This window comes from Cupressus sempervirens, chromosome 6 (assembly GCF_028749045.1).
Source record: "Cupressus sempervirens isolate cs-2001-9-10 chromosome 6, ASM2874904v1, whole genome shotgun sequence".
NCBI lineage: Eukaryota > Viridiplantae > Streptophyta > Pinopsida > Cupressales > Cupressaceae > Cupressus > Cupressus sempervirens.
Genome location: NC_143123.1, coordinates 671,964,803 through 671,989,435, shown reverse-complemented (window position 1 = coordinate 671,989,435; position 24,633 = coordinate 671,964,803). Strand labels below are relative to the sequence as shown.

Below are 24,633 nucleotides of genomic sequence, written 5' to 3'. Positions count from 1 at the left end.
GTAGGAATCTCCTCCTACAATCAAGTAACTGCCTCCTAAAATCAAGGAACTTCTCTCAACTGATCTACTATTGCCTGTAATACCAAATCCGGATGTTAAAAACCTTGACTGAGTCCCTAATCACCACTACCAGCCTACGAGACTCCATAATAGGCTAACTCTCATGTCACTACTAGATAGAGCTAAAGAGGGGACATGACAATCCTCCCCTCTCAGAGATGCTTGCCCACAAGCAACTGCAAAGCTGGATGTTGTAAAATAGTCTCGCACTCCCAAGTGGCATCCTCTATAGGGAGACCTCTCCAGCGAATTAGAAACTCTCGAATCACACTGCTTCTCAACTGGCATTCCCCCTCTTCCAAAATCTCCTCAGGAACCAATGTCAGCTTACCTTCCTCAACCAAGGGAGGTAGATCTGGAGATGGTATAATATGTTGTCCTAGTGTCTTTTTTAGATATGACACATGGTACACATTATGAATCCTCCTGCCAGATGGTAACCCAATCTCATACACAACCTCTCCAACACACCTAATAATCATGTATGGACCATAAAAAACAAGGCTTGAGTTTCTCAGCTCCAACCCTTTTAAGGGTGCTCTATCGATAAGGCTGCAGTCGTCGTTATGCCATATCCCCCACCTCAAATATCCTCTCAATCCTATGTCGATCAGCGTAGGCCTTTTGCTAATTCTGTGCCTGTTGAAGATTCTCTCTAAGAAATCTCATGATGTCTTGGTTCTCCTGTGCCAAAGGAACCCTACTGTCACTAATCGCCAAATCAACAAAAGATAGAGCATCATAACCGTAGACGGCTCTAAATGGAGTCATAGCAATCGACATATGATACATAGTATTATAACAATACTCGCCCAAGTGCAACCAATGCACCCATGTCCTCTCTTGCACTAATCTGATATAAACATCAAGCTCTTCAAAGTGTAGCATCTCACCATGAATCCACTGGAGGAATGTATTATACATGTCAATTCCTAGATTACAAACCAATTTCAAAAAAAATGCAACAGATTCATATTGTACTTGTCTAAATAGATGTGCAAACCCATATTGCCAATACCTCTCCGTGAGGTCCCTACTAACAATCCTTGAACCTAATGCAATCCAAGGATACTGACAAAATAACATGCTCGACCACAGCATGCGACCCTCCATATCTCTCAAACATACAACTAGTTGTTTCATTCTGACAAAAATGCCCAACACTCTAAACCATGAAGCAATATATGGAAGTTTGTGTACAGTGACGCGGCGAATCAATACCTGGGTCTCATAACAAAACATATGTCGTACTGTGTGTGATGTAGAAGAACTTAATATTATCACCATCACTATCAAGTAACCCTTTGTGTATGAAGGAGACCATAACTATGGGTGAGTAATATATTGCATACTCAAAAACTATCAACAATGGCCACCATATCTCACTGTCATAACTATGACCAGCAACACATGTGATATCAAAAATACTATCAAACCAATTCCAATCAACAACAAACACTCCCCACTCCATCGCTAACCTATAGGGGCACCTCCCAACACTCCCATATTGTTGAAAACCTAATGTAGATAGTGAAAAGCTCGAATGAGTCATAAGATCCCCACTAGGATAGTCATTAATCCTCAATGGATTGAAGAGTACAAAGTCACCAATCAGCAAGGTTATTTCTACCCCATTAAGGAAACCATGAGGCCACCTCTTAACAGAAGTATATGTGCCATCCATGCCCATAAGGGACAACTCTTGAGTGGTTGGCCCACCAAGTGTATGCTCAACTTCACAATCATACTCCAAGACTGAGCTCCTCATATCATTTGTGTCATCAAAATCAAGAGCCTCCTCGTCATCCAATTCAAAGAATGGGTTATCTAAAATCAAATCAGCACTCATCTCGGAAAAGAGGTTATTAGCAACGATTGAATGTATGTCATCAACTTCTTCAAGACTATAGGCAGCAAACTCATGAGAATGGGAAGTAAAATTGCTGCTATCCAAACTCAGAATTTCGAAATCCTCCTCTATACCTTCTTTGGAATCATCTTGTATATCCTCAGTATTAATGGAACTACCGATGTCACTAGATAACGTATCATCAAGTGGTTCCTCTTCCTCATTCACCTCATGAATATGTTGTCTATCTAAATGGGTTGTTGCAAGAGGCGGGTTTTCTAATTGAGCTGAAATAGAATGTAGTAGACTCGGGTCCACACAATGTTTCTCCCACTAATTTTTTGATTTTGTAGGTAAAGCATAGATTAAACTCAACTCCCTACTCAATTCTTCAATCTGATTTTCTACTATAAGGATAGCTACTTGAGAATTTCTCAAAGTTTCTCTAACCTTTAAAAGTTCTAAAATAAGTTGATCAATCTCCTCTTCTTTCCCCCTCAAAGCAATAGAGTAAATAACACCAAAGTCAAGAAGATGATCTCTATCTGAAAGGAGGGTTAAGTAATTATTCTTCATTGCTTCCACGGTTGTCTTAGGCACATGCAAATTAGAGATTGATGAAGCCTCTTCTTTACATTTATGTCTTCCCTCAAGTTGGACCTTCCAAATGTAGCTCTCTACTAACTTGTGAGAACTGTCAAAATGTTACAAGGCTACAATGACCTTTTCTTCACCGACCTTCAGTTGGCTCTCCAAAATAAGCTTATGGACATGTGTAAATCCATAAGCAAAGGATGTGGACTATCATTGAAGATCAGGGCTCTCTTCAATATCCTCTTTTGATACCCCCTCAAGATCTTCATCTAGTAATTACTCTTGCTAGTTATTACAAGTCCTTGTTTCCCTTGTTGACTTATCTTCTCTCCGAAAACTTGTACCTGTTGACGGAGATGAAACCTTAGAGAGCCCATTTTTAATTCTAGCCATGGTGTTGACCTGCAACTAACCCAACAAGCTAGCAGGTTCAATGCTCTGATACCACTGAGATATCCCAAATGGATATTTGATTTGCTGCTGCTATAATGTTTAATTATATAAATTATATTTTCCTGTAGATTTTTCTTTGATCTTATAGAGCTAGATAGGAGTTGCAGAAGAATGTTGTTTCTTTTTGCATTTTTCAGAATATAGGTATTACAATGAATAAATAACAGTAATTGATAAAATTGAAATCATAGAAATCATATGCAGCAATACATACTAGTCTAGAAATGATTCTAAAACCATACCAGCAGAGTCTGATTTATTTCAGAATAGTACCAATGCGGATGTACTTCAAACAAGGTTGACGCCAGTTGAAGATGGGAACTAGCTACAACCAAACAAGTTCAAATGATAAAGCCCAAGTTGCTACAAGAAAATAACTCCAGTCTGCTGCAAATAAACACCCCAGAATTCCTCACGTGATCTACTATAAAGAAACGCTAGACTGAACCAAAGTGGTCTCCTTCCTAAAAATCAACTGCCTACAAAGTGTGACTGCGATACTAGAAATCGATCCTCTGCCTTGATCCAACTATATGAATTAGAACCTTCAAATCTGATCCTATTGAGGGCTACATCCCAACAAACTTCCTCTCAACACTAGGGTTTGTGTCCTAGGTGAGGAATGCTCTTCCAGAACAATGGCATCCAAAATAGGTTGACAAAATGATAAAAGATGATCACCTTTAGTTTGCCTTCTCCTTATATCCCCTCTCCAAGGCAATTCGAACCCTAAAGTGGATTTCATTCAAACTTTAAGACATTATTTTCCCTAATAAAGTTGTCCAAATAAAAAGAAATCATTACTTTATTAATGACAAATAGATCCAAGCATCAAATAGTCCCGGTAAGTGATAATCAAATAGTACAAACTAAGCTCTTTCCAACAAGCTATCACACGTAGGAAAATCGATCCAGATGGAACCAAAAAGCTCTTTATTACTCCAAAATGGCTAAACACTTAGCCTTATTTAAATTGTTAAAATACTAACTTAAGAGAATATTTAAATATATTAAAATATTTCCCAAGTAGTCAAGGAACAACCCAAACACCTCTAAAACATGAAACTAAGTTTGTCACCTGCCTGTGACTGATGCCGGACAACCTGGGCCAACTGGCAGTCTCACCCTCAAATCTAGGGATACTCCTAAAAAATAGGGAACACACCCAAATCTCCTGAGATTGAGACCAGGGGGTGATCTCATAGAACTTCAACTCTAGAAAACATCACCACCTCCTAAAAGGTAGAAATCTCCTCCTACAATCAAGGAATTGCCTCCTAAAATCAAGGAACTACTCTCAACTGATCTACTACTGCCTGTAATACCAAATCCATACGTTGAAAACCTTGATTGAGTCCCTGATCACCACACTGCCAGCCTACGAGACTACATAATAGGCTAACTCTCATGTCACTACTAGACAGAGCTAAAGAGGGGACATGACAATCCTCCCTCTCGGAGATGCTTGTCCACAAGCAACTACAAAGCTAGATGCTATAAAATAATCTTGCCCTCCCAAGTGGCGTCCTCTATAGGGAGACCTCTCCAGCGAATCAGATACTCTCGAATCACCCAGCTTCTCAACCGGCATTCCCTCTCTTCCAAGATCTCCTCAAGAACCAATGTCAGCTTACGTTCCTCATCCAAGGGAGGTACATCTGGAGATTGTATAATATGTTGTCCCAATGTCTTTTTCAAACACGACATGTGGAACACATTATGAATCCTACTGCCAGATGGTAGCTCAATCTCATACACAACCTCTCCTAAACGCCTGATAATCCTGTATGATCCATAAAAGCGAGGTTTGAGCTTCTCAGCTCGAACCCTTTTAAGGGCGCTCTGCCAATAAGGCTACAGTCGTAGGTACACTGTATCCCCCACCTCAAATATCCTCTCAATCCTGTGTCAATCAGCGTAGACCTTCTATTGATTCTGTGCCTGCTAAAGATTCTCTCTGAGAAATCTCATGATGTCTTGGTTCTCCTATACCCAATCCTATGCACAAAAGAAGAATTTTCTTTACTTTGTACACAATGACTTGCATTTATCAACCTTCACAATCCAACATTCACCAAAACTAGAGACGAGGCTAGTCAAATAAAGATACATTAGCTCACACTCATCCTATTTGATGATGGATAAATAGATGTGGCATGACAAGGATCTACTAAAGTTGAGGGTACTTTCCATTCATCTTTTTCCACAAGTTGCCAATTCCTCAACTACTATGAGGAATTTGTCCATATATGCTTTCATCTACTCTGTAAGAACCCCAATTGGTTATAACTTAACCATTGTAATATCCCTTGCAGTTTTTCTTTTAGATCACTCATGTGTCATGTACATTTTGTTAAACAGTAGTCATGCTTAATTAAAAAACATTACCTCATCAAGTTGTTATAAAAAAACTGACAACATCTATAAAGTCTGAAATTGTTGAACAAAAGGCGTTGACATTAAACCAAATAGTTGGCATTCATCAAATAATGATGATATTCAAGGCATCACACCAAACATTTTGTCAAACACTTGACCAGCATCTGTATAAACTTTAGAATTTCTGATTTACAAATCTAAATAATTATACTGAAAGTTATTTGCAACTATCAACTTGAAAACTGTTTAACCTATAATAATGGAACCTGGTTTTTTCACATGCAGCTTGCTAAAAATTCAATAATGATGTAGCCGCCTAAAATGAAGATGACAAAATCAACACCAAGGATGTTGCAAGTCTAGAGAATCTCTAACTCTGCAATAAAACCCTTTCCAAGCACTTTCGGACCCTCAATGGCTCACACAGTTGCTAGTAATTAGTCCATAGAAGCGAAAATTGTTTTGGGAAAAGATTGGCAAACCAAAAGAGTAAGATTTTTTGAAAAAATCGGATTTGCAAAAAAGGTAAAAACTTGAAGTAAAACAGTAAAAAAATTTCTCTCTTATATTAAGGGGCATTTCCACATCATAAATATATTGAGAGTAAATAAAATATAGAGTTTAACTAGTAGAATGTGGCTAATTAACAATCCTCTCTTATCCTGCAATTATCTTCTAGAGGCTTAATGCATTTCTATAATTCCTATAGGCAAAAGGCTTTAATGTAATTGATATTATCTTCTTTTTGTTAACTATAGTTACAAAACTTACAATTTATCATAGTTCACATATTTTTGATGTTGATGTGTAGAATTATAAATGATCGTGACTGACTCCACACGATGTTTGCAAAACTGTTAACTCATTGTATAAGTTTTTACAGTATAACAGATGTGTATTTACATAATAAATGAAACATAATAAAATATAATAACAAAACCAAATACAAAAATACATATATAAAAGAGACAAAAATTTACAGCTAACAACTGCCATTTTGTAAGCTAGTATATACTGTAGATTAACTCTATAACAAAAACCAAAAAATTATTGAGAAAAATTTATTCCCAACCTTGCAAAACTTTGATTAGAGTCTAGAGTTGATGGATTGTTCTCTCACCAAAAATGCAAACAAGAAGCTGAAAACAATTATATCCCTTTACGGCTCCCACAGCCTAAAACCATTGACTGTGTTGACCAATTTCAGGAGATTTTGGAGGGAAAATTTGAGAGCAACCCAGATTCAGGATTAATCACAATTAATCATGATATATTGGAGATTTCCGCTTCACTGGTAATTACAATGGCTACCCTTAATTATGTCTAATGCTGAACCTTGTGGCTGGAAACTATCAAATACTCCTACTCATTATACTTGGAGTTAATTCCGAAAATAATTATGGATTCTAAACACCAATTCCTTCACCTTTGCATTCAATCATGGCCTCTACTTGAAGCCATAGCATTGGCTCAATTCATTAGGCATATAACCAACTCAAAGTGCTGACAAAACTTGGAGAATTCACAATTCTTCAAGCCGAAAAGTTGGAAACCCTTGTCCAAAATTTCTCTTCACCCAAACAAAATAAACAAATGCATCAAGAATGAATCCATTTCCTTTTTTCTTGGGATTTTTAATTTCCCAAGTAATAAATCGATCATGAGGCTTCATGAATACACTTCTCACAACTTAAAAGTATATTTGCTTTTACAATATAGCATTGAACTATATTCCCCTCCTTTTGATGGGTACATTAAAATATAAAGTATACATTAATAAACACGCATGTCTTCCTTTTAGATAACACTTCATCACTTATTGTAAAGTATAGTTTTAAAACATCTAAAACTCATTTTTTTTAAAGTGTACTTAATTTCTCAATGATGTGCACTTAATAATTATTTTTTATTCAAGTATAACTTCAATAATATTTATAATGTTATAACTGTGTCATTAATTTCTCAATGATGTGCACTTAATAATTATTTTTTATTCAAGTATAACTTCAATAATAATTATAATGTTATAACTGTGTCATTAATCATCATTTCTTAATTTTGATTGAACTTGAGAGTTAACTATTGTATCTACTGTGCATCCAACTACCTTAATAAAAATAGTAAGGGTCCATCTCTATCAACTCCTAACCTTCTATAATTAGTAAATCCCTGAATACCTAATCAACAAAATGTCAAGGGTTATCGCTGCTGTTGAGGCCGATCCAAATGCCCTACCAAATGTAGTAATGTTGGATAAATTACTTACTATAAATAGCAAGTGTACCAAACTAACCCAAACGAAGAGCAAATATGAACTTCCTTGACCTCTAGAATGGGAAAATAACCTCTGGCACTGCCAACAAGGACACTTTATCCATTTGATTAACCTACGAGGGTTAAATAATAGACTAATCCCACAAAATATGATGCTCACGGAAAATGGGGACATTACACTCTACCCTCCCTAAGATTGCTTGTCCCCAAGCAATCACAATTGCAAAGAAACTCCACTAAACTGGAAATCGAAAGGAAGATTAAAAAATGTTCCACATTGAACAGGCAATCAAAAGTGAAACTATAAGAAATCCACACCTTGTACACACTGTAATACTCCCCAATGGACCTAGACTGGAGCCTTGATGCACGCATAGGCCCCCACAAAAAACTAAAGAGTATCCAACCAAATATACCTAGATCCCAAATTCTAAATAGATATCTGGCAAGAAGAACAACCTCAAACTTTTGTTATGCTAATTTCATCACATCACCATGCTATAGATAGTGAAGCAACCTAATGGGACCTATCCAACCCGCAATGCTAACCTTGCCACCACCTGGATCTCAATGTAAATGAAACTCACATCCATCCATCATACTTAGGTTAGAATATCTAAAAGCATCTACTATACCAAAACCCCCTCTACAGTCTATCAATCCCCCTGGGTGTACTGTAGAGTATAAGAACTCTTGAAAGAGTTTGTATGACAATCACTATCTTCATCCTCTGCTAACATGCCACAAATTTAATGACTTTGCAAGTTGTTCCCCACAAACTTGCAGCTATCAAATCCATCTATTGAAGATGGTGAATACCCATCCCACAAAGGATGGTATAATCATGGAGCCAATCCATATCAACGCATCATCAAGTCCTCCACATGTGGATCAAATGAAAAATGATAAGCACTCCTCACTAAGCAATTACGATAAAAGGCTCTAATTTTTGTCAATAGCTCATCGTTAACAACTCTGGAATCAAAAGATGGCTTCAAACTCTGACTCTAGATAGCTAATTAGGTAGATGCCCTAACAAGTCTCTCTGCATACCCAATAGGAAACCCTATATCATGAAACAAGTAGAGGTATTCTAATTTAAATACTTATAAAGCACTCTAAATAAACCTCAAATCGTGAATATGAGTACTAGCCCCAACCTCATACTGTCTCTCCTCAAATTTTGCTCTTCAAAGAAGGTACTCAACATACTTATGCATGTAGTCAAAGAGAGATATGGTTGAATCAACCTTCTCTCCAATAATCTTCAACTAATCCCTCCAACTCTGTGGCTTAACAAACTATCGATCAAAATGGGATGAAATAACAAATTTGCTTCCAATAGAAGGAAACCACCCAACATGAGAGCTATCTTCCCAACTAGATGATACTTTGCATATGTCCCATGAAGAGGATGGAATAGTGTCATGAATTGTTACACAACTCCTTCATCGCAAGAGCTACCCAAAATCTGCCCTACATCACATGTCAAAGGACTACCCTCAGGAGAACCTGGCGCAACATGTGGTTCTCTACTGTTCTACTAATGCAATTGTCCCATCTATATCAACTACAACTGTAACTGTGATGGATGTAACCACTTCCGTCACCACAAACCATGGGCATAAGGTCATCACCAACTCTCATTATAGAAGTTTGAATAGTAATTGTAGTTGGTGAAGACTATGCTCAGCTCAAGTCCATAGTAAGCTCCTCAAACCGTGATTGTGTCTCTTGAAAGTCCTAATGGAGCTCTAATTTTTGCAAAAAATTAGGGCATTCATTTGAGCTTAAGTGCTAGAAGTCAATGTCCTCACAATATATGATGTATGAAGCAATAATCTCTTACTAGATATTCTGAAGCCCATTTAGCCAAATTCTGTGTGTCTCCAAATTAAGGCGTTTCAGCACTATACAAAGTTACCTAATACCAAACATGTCATGGAAGATTCCCAAATTATCACCTAAGAATGCAAAGGAAGATTTTGAACAATGGGCTCTCACATACAAGCTCCCTTTTGAAAATTATATGGATGGACCATTTGGAGCAGATTCAAGTTGCATTATACTTAGAATGGGGCTTTCAACCCGGCCAACTCATTCCCTCTAGAATCAATATTTTTCACTCTGCAACAGGGAGGCAAATTATCTACATTAGCAGTAATTGTACCATATACCAAGAAATTCAAGTGTTATAGTGTTGCATGAATATTTTTGGGAATAACTGCGTTAACTATTTATCTTCCTGAAGTGAGTTCATCAGCAGATCATGAACAATGAAGTTTATACACCCAATTATTAAATACAAAGATTATTGGTGAAAGATTATGAAAACTGATTTTCTTGAGAAAGTACTATCTAGTCAATTCAAAGATCGAAAAACAAAGATTTGACATTGCAAATAACCATATTATTTGAGTAAAAATAAGCTTCATCGGCTAAAGCAAGAGTCAAATCAATATTCATTTCATATTCACAAGACGTCAAAAATTTTGTGATGGCAAGACAAACAATGACACATGACTAAATATATTGAATTAACAGTGAGTCGTATTTTACAGAAAAATAAACCAATGGACATGTCATGATATCAGATATCAGAAGGCATGCACCGCACTGGAATATCATTCATGGAGAAATTAAATATTGTGAGTGATTAAGAGGAATGAGTCGTTAGCATTTATAAACAAGTTGCATCATGGGCATAACATGACCCTATGCAGGAGGATGAATGGGAAGCCGGGAGATGCAAATATGTATGTAACAAAATAATACCATGTGAAGCCTGTTCAATTGGAAATGTTTTTAAATAGAATAGAAACCATTGCATTCGAATCATATCAATACTGTCGAAGTGTAAAAGGACCCATGATGCAGCGTTGAGGTAGACAACATGGCGACTATGTTTCATTGTGTATTTGATTAAATATGAAGATCCAACAGAATGGATAAGTTTGGAAACAAAATAAATGCTACATTATGTATTTATAATTTAACAAATCAGCAATTTAATATTCGAAAGAAGTGGTGATATTGTCATGAAATTGTTCGAATATACAGAGGATGAGCCTATAGAAAATGACAAATTGCAGTTTTGCAACACTTGAGGATACCAGGGCATTGTAATGCCTTATTGTGATACTGATAATAATAATGTGTTTCTACAGGTGTACAGTGATGTTTACTGGAGATGTTTGATGACGCATCAAAACTCTTTGGTCATAGAAATATAAAACGGCGATATCGGAGATGAATCATCCATATGAATTTTAAAGAAGCCAATGTCAACTATAGAGATGAGAAGTTTCAAGATTGTGGCATATATCAAGCAGTGATGAGTATTATGATAAACCTTACCTTCCGTGTCACCACTACAAAGAAGAATATGAAAGACACGTAGTTTAAGTTTTAGTAATATGTGCAAGGAAAAATATTCAGTTTGTGCAATGGTGAACGAATGTCATAGAAGGGGTCTAGTTAAGTGAGTCAGTCTGATGGAGAAACTGGATATCATGGAGACCCTTTACATTAAACTAGATGTATTCCTTGTACTATCATCAACTCCAGTTTATATCAACTCTAAACAAAATATCTAAAGACAACGTCACTTTTAGATTTGCTCTCGACTATAGAAGGATGTTTGCCAAATAAAAAAGGTCCATTTTTAATTGTGTTACATAATCAAGTGGTTAAAACCAATTAATTGAGATTAATGATATGAAAGAACGTGCTCATTGATTCTCATACCTTCTCGCCTAAATATAAATAGAAGATGCCCAAAAAAATGAAATATTTGGAAGAGAAACAAAAACAAGATATATTTACTTGTAAGGAAGAATGTAAAATATTAAAGTGTGACTTTAATATGAATTAATAAATATTATTTGATGATAAATAAAAGATTTTTGTTTGTATTATTCAAAGCAGAGAGGATAATAAACAATTTTCATTTGTCCTTTATGATTTATAAGACAATTATTAAATTACTCTTGAAAAGGTTTATGCATCGGAATTTTCACAGCATTCTTTGTCTGATAATCAAGGAACAGTGTGAAATATATGTGTTTTTGCATTTGTATCTAATTAGACTTCCACAAAAGAAGTTAGATTTCTTTTGGACTAACATTGAATTGCATATAAGATTAATCTTCTGCATTTGGAGTATAGAGATAAATGATGACATTTTAATATATTGTCTCATAAAGTTGTGTAATAATCTTCATTGTGGTCGACTCTATGTCCCGAACAAACAAAGCACTAGTCTTTCAAGTCATTAAAACAATTGTTGGATTCATAGTTGAAGTTAACAATTCCCTCCTATATCTCCTCCCTACAAGCATCAGCTCAAGTATTATAGAAACATTCAATCGTATCAAAGCATTCATTAAATTTTATTTTGATCAAGTTCTAGGATTTTACCAACCCTAAGAATTTATAAAGTTCAAATTCGCTATAGAAAAGCTTTTGAACCAACCAATCAGGGTTCAAAGAAGGTTCATCCACCTAGGTTTAGCAAAGCCTGAAGTGTAGGGGAAGAGAATCAGGAGATCATTCTCGTTCATTGGCCAAAACTGATTGGGTAATCCTATTGGAGAATTGGCAAAGCTCTTGGATTTTCAATCTGTGGTTTTGGGAACCAACAGGTCCAACTGGGTGCTCCTCAATGAATCCATAGACACCTCAAGTTTGTAAGTGAACTTGTCAACCACCTCTTCGTTCCCCTTTAGTGCATCATATCAAATACAACCTCACTCAAGAAGATAATCTCTATCTACAAGTAGTCGCAAGTAATTTGTTGCATTGTTCTTTGCTTCTCAAAGTGCATGAAATTATCCTAGAGAAAGACCACTATCACAATGTTCATCTATCACAAGAGTGCTCCAACCATCAGTTGCCAACAACTGTCGAACAAAATCAAAATGCTCAATGGCTGTAGCAATCATATTGTCATCCACCTTTAGTTGCCCAACCAAATGATGTGGACCTGAAACATATTACTCCCAAAATCTGCACTATCATATGAGGTTGTATCCACATCACTCACCTCATGATAAGCAGCATCATGCGTGCAATCATAAGCACACATATCATCAACTAAGGTACTGCCACTTTGTACCTCAATGGATGGCTTAGTAGACACTGTACAAATTGCTGATTTGACAGTATCTCCACACACTCCCACCCCAATATAACTACATGCCCCTGCAAATCACGATCCTAGGACCTATTGCCAACCAAAAGATTTATTTATTTATCTACCAAGTTCTGATTTTAAAAATCAGACTCATCATGGCATGAATCTTCATCCCACAAATCATCATCAGTACACAGTTCTTGATTACTATCATGTGGGAACTCACTAGTATCAACCTGCACATGTGTCATCACTGCTATCCCATGTTGATGCAAAGTATCACTGCTACTGACATCAATAGTTGAAGGCATATCCTTGGCTTCCTCATGATCACAAACTCCTGTTGTATGAGAATGATGGGACTTCACATGATTGTCTTCAAACAAATCAGTAATGACAACATGACTTTGTAGAAAATCCCCTTCATCATATGTAGTCAAAACACTATTGGTTGCTCCACTACATAAAGGATCAACTTCTATATCCACCTTTTGATCTTGGACCTTTATTCAGGTTTCATTAGTATGACTAACATCACAAGAAACCTTATCTTCATTCAGTCGTTTGAATGCAACTGGTTTAACTTCAAACATCACTAGTGCCTCCCCAATCTGGAAGTCACCATAAAGTGTTTTGCACCAAACATCTCCCTTAATGTAAGCCTGATTTTTTATCTCCATGGGATCAGCTGCATGCTGGTCACTAGCTGCTGAAAGTTCATTGTAAAGATTTCTAGATGTCCCACCTGTAGAGACCTCTTGTTTCTCTTCATTTTTGTTTTGTGAATTAGACCCCTTAAAATGGATGTCATATATCGTGCTAAAATGTCTATGGTTATCAGGTTTGGAAGCAATCCATCCATCCTTTTTTGGTTTTTCTTAATCTTGTCCAAGTTTTTCATTATGGCACTTGACTGCTTCCTGGAAATAATCATGCTATTCAACGCATTTCCCTATTTAATTGATTTCTTGGAATTTTCCATAACTGAAGCAGCTGCAAGAATGTTGGACACTCAAATCAAAAGTATGGGCTCAATGACTTCCACCCTTTGGCAGGATACCGCTCTGATACCAGTGTAAGAACCCCAACTAGTTCTGAATTAACCACTGTAATATCCTTTGCAATTTTTCTTTTAAATTTTCATTCTTGTGTCGTGTGCATTTTGTCAAACAATTGTCATGCTTAATTGAAAAACATTACTTCATCATGGTGTTATTAAAAAAAAAATCGGTAACATTTATAAAGTATGAATTGTCGAACAAAAGGCATAGGAATTAAACCAAACAGTTGGCATTCATCAAATGATGGAGATGTTTAAGGCATCACACCAAACATTCAATCAAACACTGGACCAGCATCTGCATAAACTTTAGAATTTCTGATTTGAAAATCTAAATTATTACAATGAAAGTTATTTGCAACTATCTACTTGAAAAACCATTTAACATAATGGAGCCTGGTTTTTTCACACAGCTTGCTAGAAATTCAATAATGATGTAAACACCAAGGATGTTGGAAGTCCAAAGAATGTCGAACGCTGAAATAGAACCCTATCCAAGCACTCTCCAACCCTCAATGGCTCACATGACTGCTGGTAATTACACTAGTTGCCCTTAATTATGTCTCACACTGAATCTTGTGGCTAGAAACTATCAAATACACCTTCTCATTATATCTGAAGCTAATCCAAAAATAAATTATGGATTTTGAACACCACTTCCTTCGCCATTGAATTCAATCATGGCCTCTAGTAGAAGCTCTAGCATTGGAACAATGAAAGTTCCCTGATGGGTCTCTTTTGCTGATCTACTGTAATTTTATTATTTTTAAATTTGTTTTCCCTCTTTAATAATATTTTCTTGCAGAGCTAGACAGACGTTGCAGAAGGGTTTGAGTGTTTTATGTTTTTGATGATTTTGCAATGAGTAATAACAGAAGTACAATAACCTGAACCAATTCTGAAAATATATTTCAAACATAGCCAAAGTAATTTCGCTTCAAGCAGATTTTTAAATATAAAACCTAGTTTGTAACCGGATGAAGATTTACAATAATATCCAGATGATTACAATCCAAGATAAACCCAACCTGAAGGCGTGAAGAAGAAATATGAACCCAGAAAGAAGATACGGCCAGATTCTTGCTCTCCATTGCTGCACGTGGGAAAGAATATGGCTCTTAGGTGTTTCCGTACACCTACAAAGTGCCCACACGTGGATAGAATGCCCAAATCCCAGCTGAAACTCTGATTCAATACTGCGTTCCCAAGAAGAAACAATGCACAATCTCCAAGACGCCTCTGACAACAACAAATCCAAACCACTATTTTGGGGGCTACGTCCCAAACAGGCAAAGCAAGTGGGGTTGGCGTCCCAAGTGCTGAAAGCTCAATCAGAGCCCAAATCGCAAATCCAAGATGTAATATGTCAATAATGAATTAGAACTTTCTCTTTACCTCCTTATAACTCACCATACTTAGCTCGAACCGTAAAAATGTCTCCATGTGGCGTTGGGTTATAAAATAATATATTTCTCATTTTTAAAGTGGTCTAGTATCCAGAAATTGACCTTTTTCCCAATAGAAAGAAATCAGTTCACCGAAAAGCTCTGAGTCAAAAGAGAAATATTTAAAAAAATTCAAAAACTTTCTAACGAGCTATTACACCAAGGGATACTCATCCAAATGAGGCCAAAAAACCCCTTATGACTCCAAAATGGCTATAACTTAGCCTTATTTAAATTATTAAAATGCTAACTTAGGAGAATATTTAAATATATTAAAATATTTCCCAAATAGTGAACTGATAGCCCAAAACACCTCTACAAGGTGAAACTGATCTCGTCACCTCTTGTGACTAATGCCATATAATTTGAAATAACTAACAGTCTTATCCCTCAAAATTAGGGATACTCCTAAAAAATAGGAATGTCTCTGAATCTCTTGAAACTGAAACCATAGAATGATCTCGTAGAGACTCAAGAATGTAACCCATCTCCACCTCCTAAAATGTAGGAAACTCCTACAATTAAGGAACTGCTCTCAACTGCCCTCCTGTTGTCTGAAACTCCAAATCCGAACACTGTATACCCTGACTGAGTCCCTAAACACCACTGCCAGCCTATGAGACTCTAATGATAGGCCAACTCTATCGTCTCTGATGTCCACTCTAGAAAGGGGACATGACAAACAATTCATTAGGCATTTAACCAACTCAAAGTGCTCATAAAACATGGAAGAATTCACAATTTTTCAAACTGATAAATTGAAACCCTTGTTCCAAATTTCTATTCCCCCAAACACAATAAACAAATGCATCAATTATGAATCCATTTCCTTTTTCATTTGGCTTTAATAATTCCCAAGGAATAAAACGATCATGAGGCTTCATGAATACACTTCTCATAACTTACAAGTGTATTTGCTATTGAAATGTAACATGTAATTATATTTCCCTCCTTTTGATGCATCTATCTCAATTTTAAATAACACTTCATCACTTATTACAAAGTGTACTTTTAAAACATTTAAAACTTCCTTTAAATAAAGTCCACTGAATTAAACACTTATATCTCCCTTTTAAATAACACTTCATCACTTATTACAAAGTGTATTTTTAAAACATTTAAAACTTCCTTTAAATAAAGTCCACTTAATTTATCAATGATATGCACTTAATAATTAATTAACTAAAATATAACTTCAATAATAATTATAATGTTATAACTCCACCATATATCATTATTTCTCAATTTTGACTAAACCTGAGAGTTGAACATTGTATCTATTGTGCATCCAACCGTTTTACTAAACATTGTAAGGGCATGTTTCTACCAACCCCTGACCTGCTATAATTAGTAAATCCTTGAATAGCTGATCAACAAAGATGTCAAAGGTCATCATTGCAACTGAGGCCAGCCCAAGTGACCTGCCAAATATAGTAATGTTGGATAAATGACCGACTATAAATAGTAAGTGTACTAAAGTGATCCAAACAAAGAGTGAACCTGAATGTCCCTGACCTCTAGAGTGGGAAAATAGCCTCTAGAACTGCCTACAAAGACACTCTATCCATCTGATTAGCCTACAAGGGTTAAATAATAGACTAGTCACTAATCCCATGAACTATGATGCTCACGAAAAAAATGGAGACATTACATAATCGAACAAGAGGAACAACTTTACCTCTAGACAATCAAAGAAATTGATAGTCATGCATAATGGCTTACAACTACAGGATCAATAGACCCCTTAATATCATCAAACTCCAGCCTTATGTTGGGATGTTGATCCTAAAAATGCTATACAAATTGATGAGGAGACACAAGGGATCAGAAGGGGTTTCATAGACTGGAAGTGACTCAAACTCAAGCTTCAACTTCAATACAGACCTACCCGTTGCATCTACTAACTAGGGACAAACATATGTTTCTATGATTTTTTTTCATTATATAGTTGAAAATTACAGCCTTTGGGCATTTTGTTATAGTTCTTATCATAGTTTGCTGTTGATGTATAGATTAGTTGAAGAGTTATTTATAACTCTTATAATTATTCTTATGTTATATTATATATGAGATATTTGATAAACATATATATATATATATAGATTGTTATTCTAAATATAAATTATGACATAAGTTATAATTTCATATCTATTCATATTATATAAAACTGCTAATAACTATGGGGTGTCAGTTTATATTAATCTCGATATAATATCGGGTGCTTGTATTAGTTTCATTTACGCTCGCTTAGTTCCTTATATGACTCAGGCGGAACTTTTATATTAATGAAATTATATAAGCCGTGTCTTATCTCGACTTAATAACAGTCACGTCTAATAGACGTGACTCAAATATGAGTCACGGCTATTAGTCGTGGCTTCTTTTCTTCTACCCGCATATATATATATATCTGCGATCTCCTTTGCTTCAGGATATACAGCGAACACATAAACATACATAAGTCTTCCAGTAGATATTCAGAGCATCGGATCTCCTCCAATATATATAGCAGATAAGAACAGCATCGAATCTCCTTCATTTCATCTCAGTTCACTTAATCATCTCCAGAATCTTATTATATCTTTGCCTTGGGTAATATAAGTTCTAGTCTGATACTTTAACATGGTATCAGAGCAAGTTCGAATCCTTGGGATCAACATAAGAGTTGCAATCAAAAGATTGGCAATGATAAACATCGATGATAGAATCATTGAAACTATAGCCATAGAGTTTATATTGTATCTCATTTCTATTTTGGAAGGCGGTGAATCAGAATGTAGATGCACGTGAAAGCACTAACATAAGGGATCAGAAAACAAAGAGAAACCACGATGTCCTCATGAACACATTGTTGAACATTCACTACAGAGATAGAATGCAATCTTCCGCCCATGAATAAGACAGTAGCACACATTCCGTCTATGATTTTCCTAACTGCGATAGAGTATGATTACCCACAAAACACAAGAAAGTGCTATCATCATATGAGTTGTACTGCACATCATCATTGGAGTCAAAGGAGTGATCAAACAACATTAGTGTCTAGAGTGATCACCAGTTATTTGAAAGAGGAGTTTGAGCAAATAGATATTAAGGACAAGAAGGGCCCTACAAATATTATAGGGGACAAACAAGAGTATGGGACCAAGGTGAGGAGTCAACCGACTCATATGGGCGAAATTCTCTTTCAGCATTGGGATGTGAGAGCACAGTAGAAATGCATCATTTGGGATACGACGCTTTATGAAAAACGATCTCCCATTTTAGAAATTTCATCACGAGTTGAGCGCCACGGGTCATACGAAATCTTAATAATGATCCTTGTTGTTCCTCTACATCTATTTAAAGAAGGCCTACGTCAACAAGAGAAGATGATATATTAAACGGAACACCTATACATATTGGAAAGCTTTAACATTTTTGTTCTACAACTGTTAGTTTGCAAGAATCATTTATTATCTCAATAGTTATTGAAGATTGGAGCCGCCATGATCATACAAGTAGACAATATCATCGAGTACCCATCCGAGTGGAATAGTATTATGTAAAGATGGTAGTTGATTGAAGGAGGCACTTGACTGACTTCTTAGAATACACAATCCCCCTGAAGATGCCAATGCACATCTTCAACTATTGCACAACTGCATGGCCAACAATGCACTTTCACAAGTTTTTCAATGACATGAGACAATGATATTTTGTGTCACGAGATGTGGTGGCGATCTTGAAAAGACTAGGAGATTTTTTGTCTTTTAGGAAATGCCTCTAACAGATGTAATCGTGTGGGATTTTGCAGTTATCATTCCATGATAAGTATTTGGAAATTACACAGCACTGCTATAGGAGTTGTGGGAGCAATAGTGATGAGGAGTCAGTTGTGTGATTTCTTCAATCGATTTCATAATCATTAGTAATTATCAAACATCATTAAGGCCCTCAAATAATATTATGAATGTGCAATGACACTTACTTCGAGGATTATAACCGCAAGAGATATATGGAAAACATGGTAGATGTATTTGAATGTTACGATGCTTGAACAGAATTTTGTTTGGAATTTATTCCAACCTGCCAGCATGCTTTCCACATGTCTGAGCAATATATATAAGGACATAAGTCAGAGTCGTGTGTTTCTATAAATGGGCAACCTAATAGAAACTAGAATACTATTGTGGATGAGTTCATCAGCCAGGAAGTTGCTCCATATAGGTGCCCACTCTAAACCACTATTTAGATGATGGATTGCAAGAATGTATGATATGATGTTAAGATATGGAGAAGATGTGAAGAAAAATACATAACTACATATGACTCAAAGTAAAATGCTTTGTTGCTATTGAGATCAAAGAAATTCTTACTATGAAGGGCTCTTCCAATGAGAGGGAGCACACTATGATGAGATTTATCAAAATGGTCAGTTTGTTCCTTGGAAGATGTAATAAGAAATTATGAGACTATCTTACATGTACACCCACCTTCAGAGATACCGATCAGTGATTCAATGAATGTCATAATGAGAGAAGTGCCATAAGATGCTTCATTTCTAAGGCATCTAGAGTGTTATGGTGGACTTAGGAAGCAACCCTTGTGGAATATCGTGATAATGTAGGAGGTTCCAAGTTTGAGATGTCTTTCAAATTTGACTATGCTTAAGCTATAAAAGTATGTTATATGGGAATCACCAAATGTTACATTTTGGAAGACAAAATTCAAAAGTTCCTCCCATTTATCAGAAATTGTGAGAGATTAGTGTTTTTTTATCCAATCCACATTAATGATGTGAAAGGGCTTCTATAGATGGAGGGTTGCTCTTTATTACAAGAATTTAAACCAAGTAGTTTTGCCACAATTGATTATTTGACGATGTAAGAGTGGAAATTTTACATTGTGGGGGGAATATAAACCAATGTTCCATTCCCATTGTTATATATATATATAATACCAATGTTCCATTCTCATTATTTGACAAATGATTATACAGAGGCATTTTCTGACTTGATGGATATGGACCTTCATGTGCAGATAAGTATTTATCATCTTTCAATATATATATTTGTAGTCTCTCTCTTATTTTTGTATTTCTATAATTACGATAAAGAGTTATTTGCCTTGATCTTTTCCTTTGTCTCTGAGGATGTTCTTGCAGGAAAAGAAGTTCGGTACATTAGGTATGCTACCAAATATTGTGCAGACTCAATTTTATGATAGTAGCTCCAAAGAAGTTGTGATTTAGGATTCACGAATCATCTGATGATTAGGTTGGATAATGTGAGTTTCTTGAAGCAAATATCCTTGATGAGTGAAATTATGAGAGGGAGTCTGATAGTTCATTAGAGGCAACCTTGGAAATAGAGAGGGAGCAGAAATTTTAATTTTTTTTTAAATGCTTCAATCAAATTTTTGATGATCTTGGTTCAGAAAGAGTAGACCTTGTTGACGGATTCTCCACTAGTCAGGAACTATAACAGCTATAGGACTATGATTCATGGGATAAAGTCTCATGTTTGTAGGCTGGAAGACCTTATGCTATCAGGATACCTATTGAACTAGGGAAGCATGACATGACTTGCTTCTAAGAGGATAGAAAGATGATAACAGATTCAGAGGAAGTCTGATACTTCATCGGAGAGAACCTTGAGCTAAGAGGTCAGAAAAGTTGATATCAAACTAAGAGGGAGAAACCTTATTCTCTGATATGTTTTATGGTGAATGTTGTGACACCACCACATGACAGTATTCATGGAAACTTCATGTGAACCTTTGATGTCATACATGTATGAGCATGTCCCCTGTGTACATCATGAAGAAGTGACGACTTCTAAATGATTATCACTTGTATCAGGAGAAGTTGTTGTAACGTGATGTCCTTACAATAACTTGTAGCATGATTCATTTTTGTGAAAGTGTTTCATGTAAGGGCTTTATCTTGTGAATCAAACAACTAGGCGGTTGATATCATTAATTTGATTATCTACAAGTTGTTTGTATAGATATATTTTCCGTACTTGGTGTATATCATACCCTGATATTTTGATAGGCCATTACCACACTGAGCATTTGGTGATCATCATTAAGTTGATGTTTCTGATAGGCCATTGCTTTTGAGAGATTGGTGAATATCATGAAATTGATATTCTTGTAGGCCAAACTCTCACGTGTTACAATGTTTATATTTGACATTGGACAAAAGAAGACTTCTGATCAAAGACTTCTTATACATGTATACCCTACTAATCTAAGAGGGAGTGTTGATGTATAGTTTAGTTGAAGAGTTATTTATAACTCTTATAATTATTCTTATGTTATATTATATATGAGATATTTGATAAACATATATATATATATATATATATATATATATATATATATATATATATATATATATATATATATATATATATATATATATATATATATATATTGTTATTCTAAATATAAATTATGACATAAGTTATAATTTCATATCTATTCATATTATATAAAACTGACTAATAACTATGGGGTGTCAGTTTATATTAATCTCGATATAATATTGGGTGCTTGTATTAGTTTCATTTACGCTCGCTTAGTTCCTTATATGACTCGGGCGCAAGTTTTATATTAATGAAATTATATAAGCCATGTCTTATCCCGACTTAATAACAGTCACGTCTAATAGACGTGACTCAAATATGAGTCACGGCTATTAGTCGTGACTTCTTTTCTTCTGCCCGCATATATATATCTGCGATCTCCTTTGCTTCAGGATATACAGCGAACACATAAACATACATAAGTCTTCCAGTAGATATTCAGAGCATCGGATCTCCTCCAATATATATAGCAGATAAGAACAGCATCGAATCTCCTTCATTTCATCTCAGTTCACTTAATCATTATGAGTCACGGCTATTAGTCGTGACTTCTTTTCTTCTGCCCGCATATATATATCTGCGATCTCCTTTGCTTCAGGATATACAGCGAACACATAAACATACATAAGTCTTCCAGTAGATATTCAGAGCATCGGATCTCCTCCAATATATATAGTAGATAAGAACAGCATCGAATCTCCTTCATTTCATCTCAGTTCACTTAATCATCTCCAGAATCTTATTATATCTTTGCCTTGAGTAATATAAGTTCTAGTCTGATACTTTAACATTTGCAAACTCTCCAAGTACTCTCAATTATTTTTGCTGGCCGAGTACTCTCAAGTTTAACTCTCACGTATTTATAGATGTAAAAATATGTGGGTAAAAAGTCTCAATGCAGAGAAAACATTAGATTAGATGCATTTTTCACATGATGATAATGCTAGAAAACTACGCATTTTCTCTATTGAGATGTCAATTTCTAATTTAATACATTTTGTAATTGAATTCTACAAAAAATATATGTTTCTTTAAGAGATTTTAATATCGGTACTTCCTGATTTGCGGAGTTTTTCCCAAGTATATGGCAAGTTTTTGCCAAGTTGAAAATTTTGGGCTGCTGAGTACTCTCCGAGTCCGAGTCTGCAAACTATCGTTCTTATATAATATGAATGCTTATTGACAATGAAAGTATTTAAGTTTTGTTAATCTGTTTATAAATTTTCATGTGAAAACTCAATTCAAGTCTAAAGTTATATACTAGGCTTCTACAATGTGTATGACAATTGCTTTATTAGTGTTATGAATACATGAAGTTTTCCTATATTTTTTATAAATTCCCTATTTTAAAATAGTCATCCCTTGCCATCCCCTAAAAAATTGCCAAAAAGCACCTCCATTCCAGAAATACATCCCACTGTCCCTTGCTATTCTCATCCCAGAAACTTGGGGAAGAAATGATATTTTCTCTTGATTTTATTCAGTCATGCTAAATGATGTCCTAAAATACTTATTGCTGCTTACTGCTGTCCTACTTGATGTGCTTTCCCATTTTGTCTTTCTATTTAACATTTCCAAGATCTATAAACCTTGAACTCGTAATATGGATAACCAGCACTTTCAGCCAAATCAACTTACATATAGACTTATAGTGCTAGTATTTGTAAGATATTCCTATTTCAATATATTTCAACTATATAATTCAATTGTCAAAAATGTATAGTCTTATTGATCACTTCTTAATATGATTTGCATGTTTCAAAAAGAAAAATAAATAAATGAATAATCTCATCGTTTGCATTGTACTTGCACAAAATGTACTTACACGGAAGTATAGATAATGGCATCAATTTTAGATAAAATAGTTCTATAAGTATTTATACATGTTTAGAAAGAATCATAGAATAAAAGAAAAATCCTGTTTGCAAGAACTTACAGGTACAGCCCTGAAGGCTTTTCCACCAAATCCACCGCCCACTCTTCTTGTTATAACACGCACATTATTAATAGGAATCCCTAGACACTTTGCAATACTTGTCTGTACAATACAAGGATTCTGGCACGAGCTGTGGACTACCATGCACTCATCTTCATCTGGAACAGCTAATGCAGTCTGGTTTTCTAAATAAAAGAAATACTGAGAGCCAATTCTGACCTATTGAAACAACTGTTCAAGTTAGATATGAATTCACAGAATTATCCTCCCTGTACTCTAAAGTGTGTCTTCTTACTGTCCCATTACAGAACTTAAGAGTTGATAAATGCTCCAATTACTACTGCAGTAAGCTATACTTAGTGTGTTTAATTAGTGACAGAACAAGAAGCTGAATATTCTAAAAAATAACCTCTGCAGATTCAATCTTATGATCTGCTTCTGACATTCCTTTTGCAAAATCTCCTATGGGCTTTGGAGCAAACCATTCTGGAACTGGAAAGAAACTTTTATTTTCTCTGGCATCTTCGACAGATAGGATTGGAGAACCTAATGTCTCACAATCATAGTCTACAATCACTTTATCAGCTGCCCTTTTGGCATCATGCCAAGTATTTGCAACCTAATAAAATGCAAGATAAATTGTAAATCACAAAAAGAAATGTTTGTAACTTTCAAAAAATGGATTTTACACGTGATATTCAATCAGACTTGTGGCAACCAAATGCTCAAGTAACAGTATAGTACAGTAGCACTAAAACAGTAGTCTATATTTAGCATTGAAATGGAAACAATTTGACATTTCCACGTGAAAATCCTTGCAATCTGATTACCATAAGACCTATCGGTTGACCAATGCACTCTACAGTATCTTCAGCAAGTAGAGTTTCTCCACCAAAAAGTGCCTCAGCTCCTATGTTTCTTCCTTGTTTAGGGATATCACTTGAGGATATGTAGGAAACAACACTTGGAGATTCCAACACGTGTTTTAAATCAACCTTTTTAATCAATGCCAAAGCCTTTTTGCTGTATACATATGCCCCATATAAGCAATTTTTTGGAGAAGGTATGTCATCTACATAAACAGCTTCCCCTGCAC

The 24,633-nt window shown here is 35.5% G+C and overlaps 1 protein-coding gene across 2 annotated transcripts in view; it reads right to left on the bottom strand.

The window, feature by feature from the left end:
• The window catches only part of LOC149553974 (indole-3-acetaldehyde oxidase-like), a 234,801-nt gene that overhangs the window by 189,870 nt on the left and 20,298 nt on the right, over positions 1–24,633 (bottom strand). The window contains exons 3-5 of one of the 2 annotated variants that reach the window (XM_089789308.1): positions 24,368–24,627; positions 23,947–24,156; positions 23,538–23,756 (exon numbers count right to left, since the gene is read on the bottom strand). In XM_089789308.1, the coding sequence (XP_089645434.1) occupies positions 23,538–23,756; positions 23,947–24,156; positions 24,368–24,627 (689 nt within the window). The remainder of the gene's footprint in view (positions 1–23,537; positions 23,757–23,946; positions 24,157–24,367; positions 24,628–24,633) is intronic. The other variant, XM_089789309.1, reaches the window with a different exon arrangement.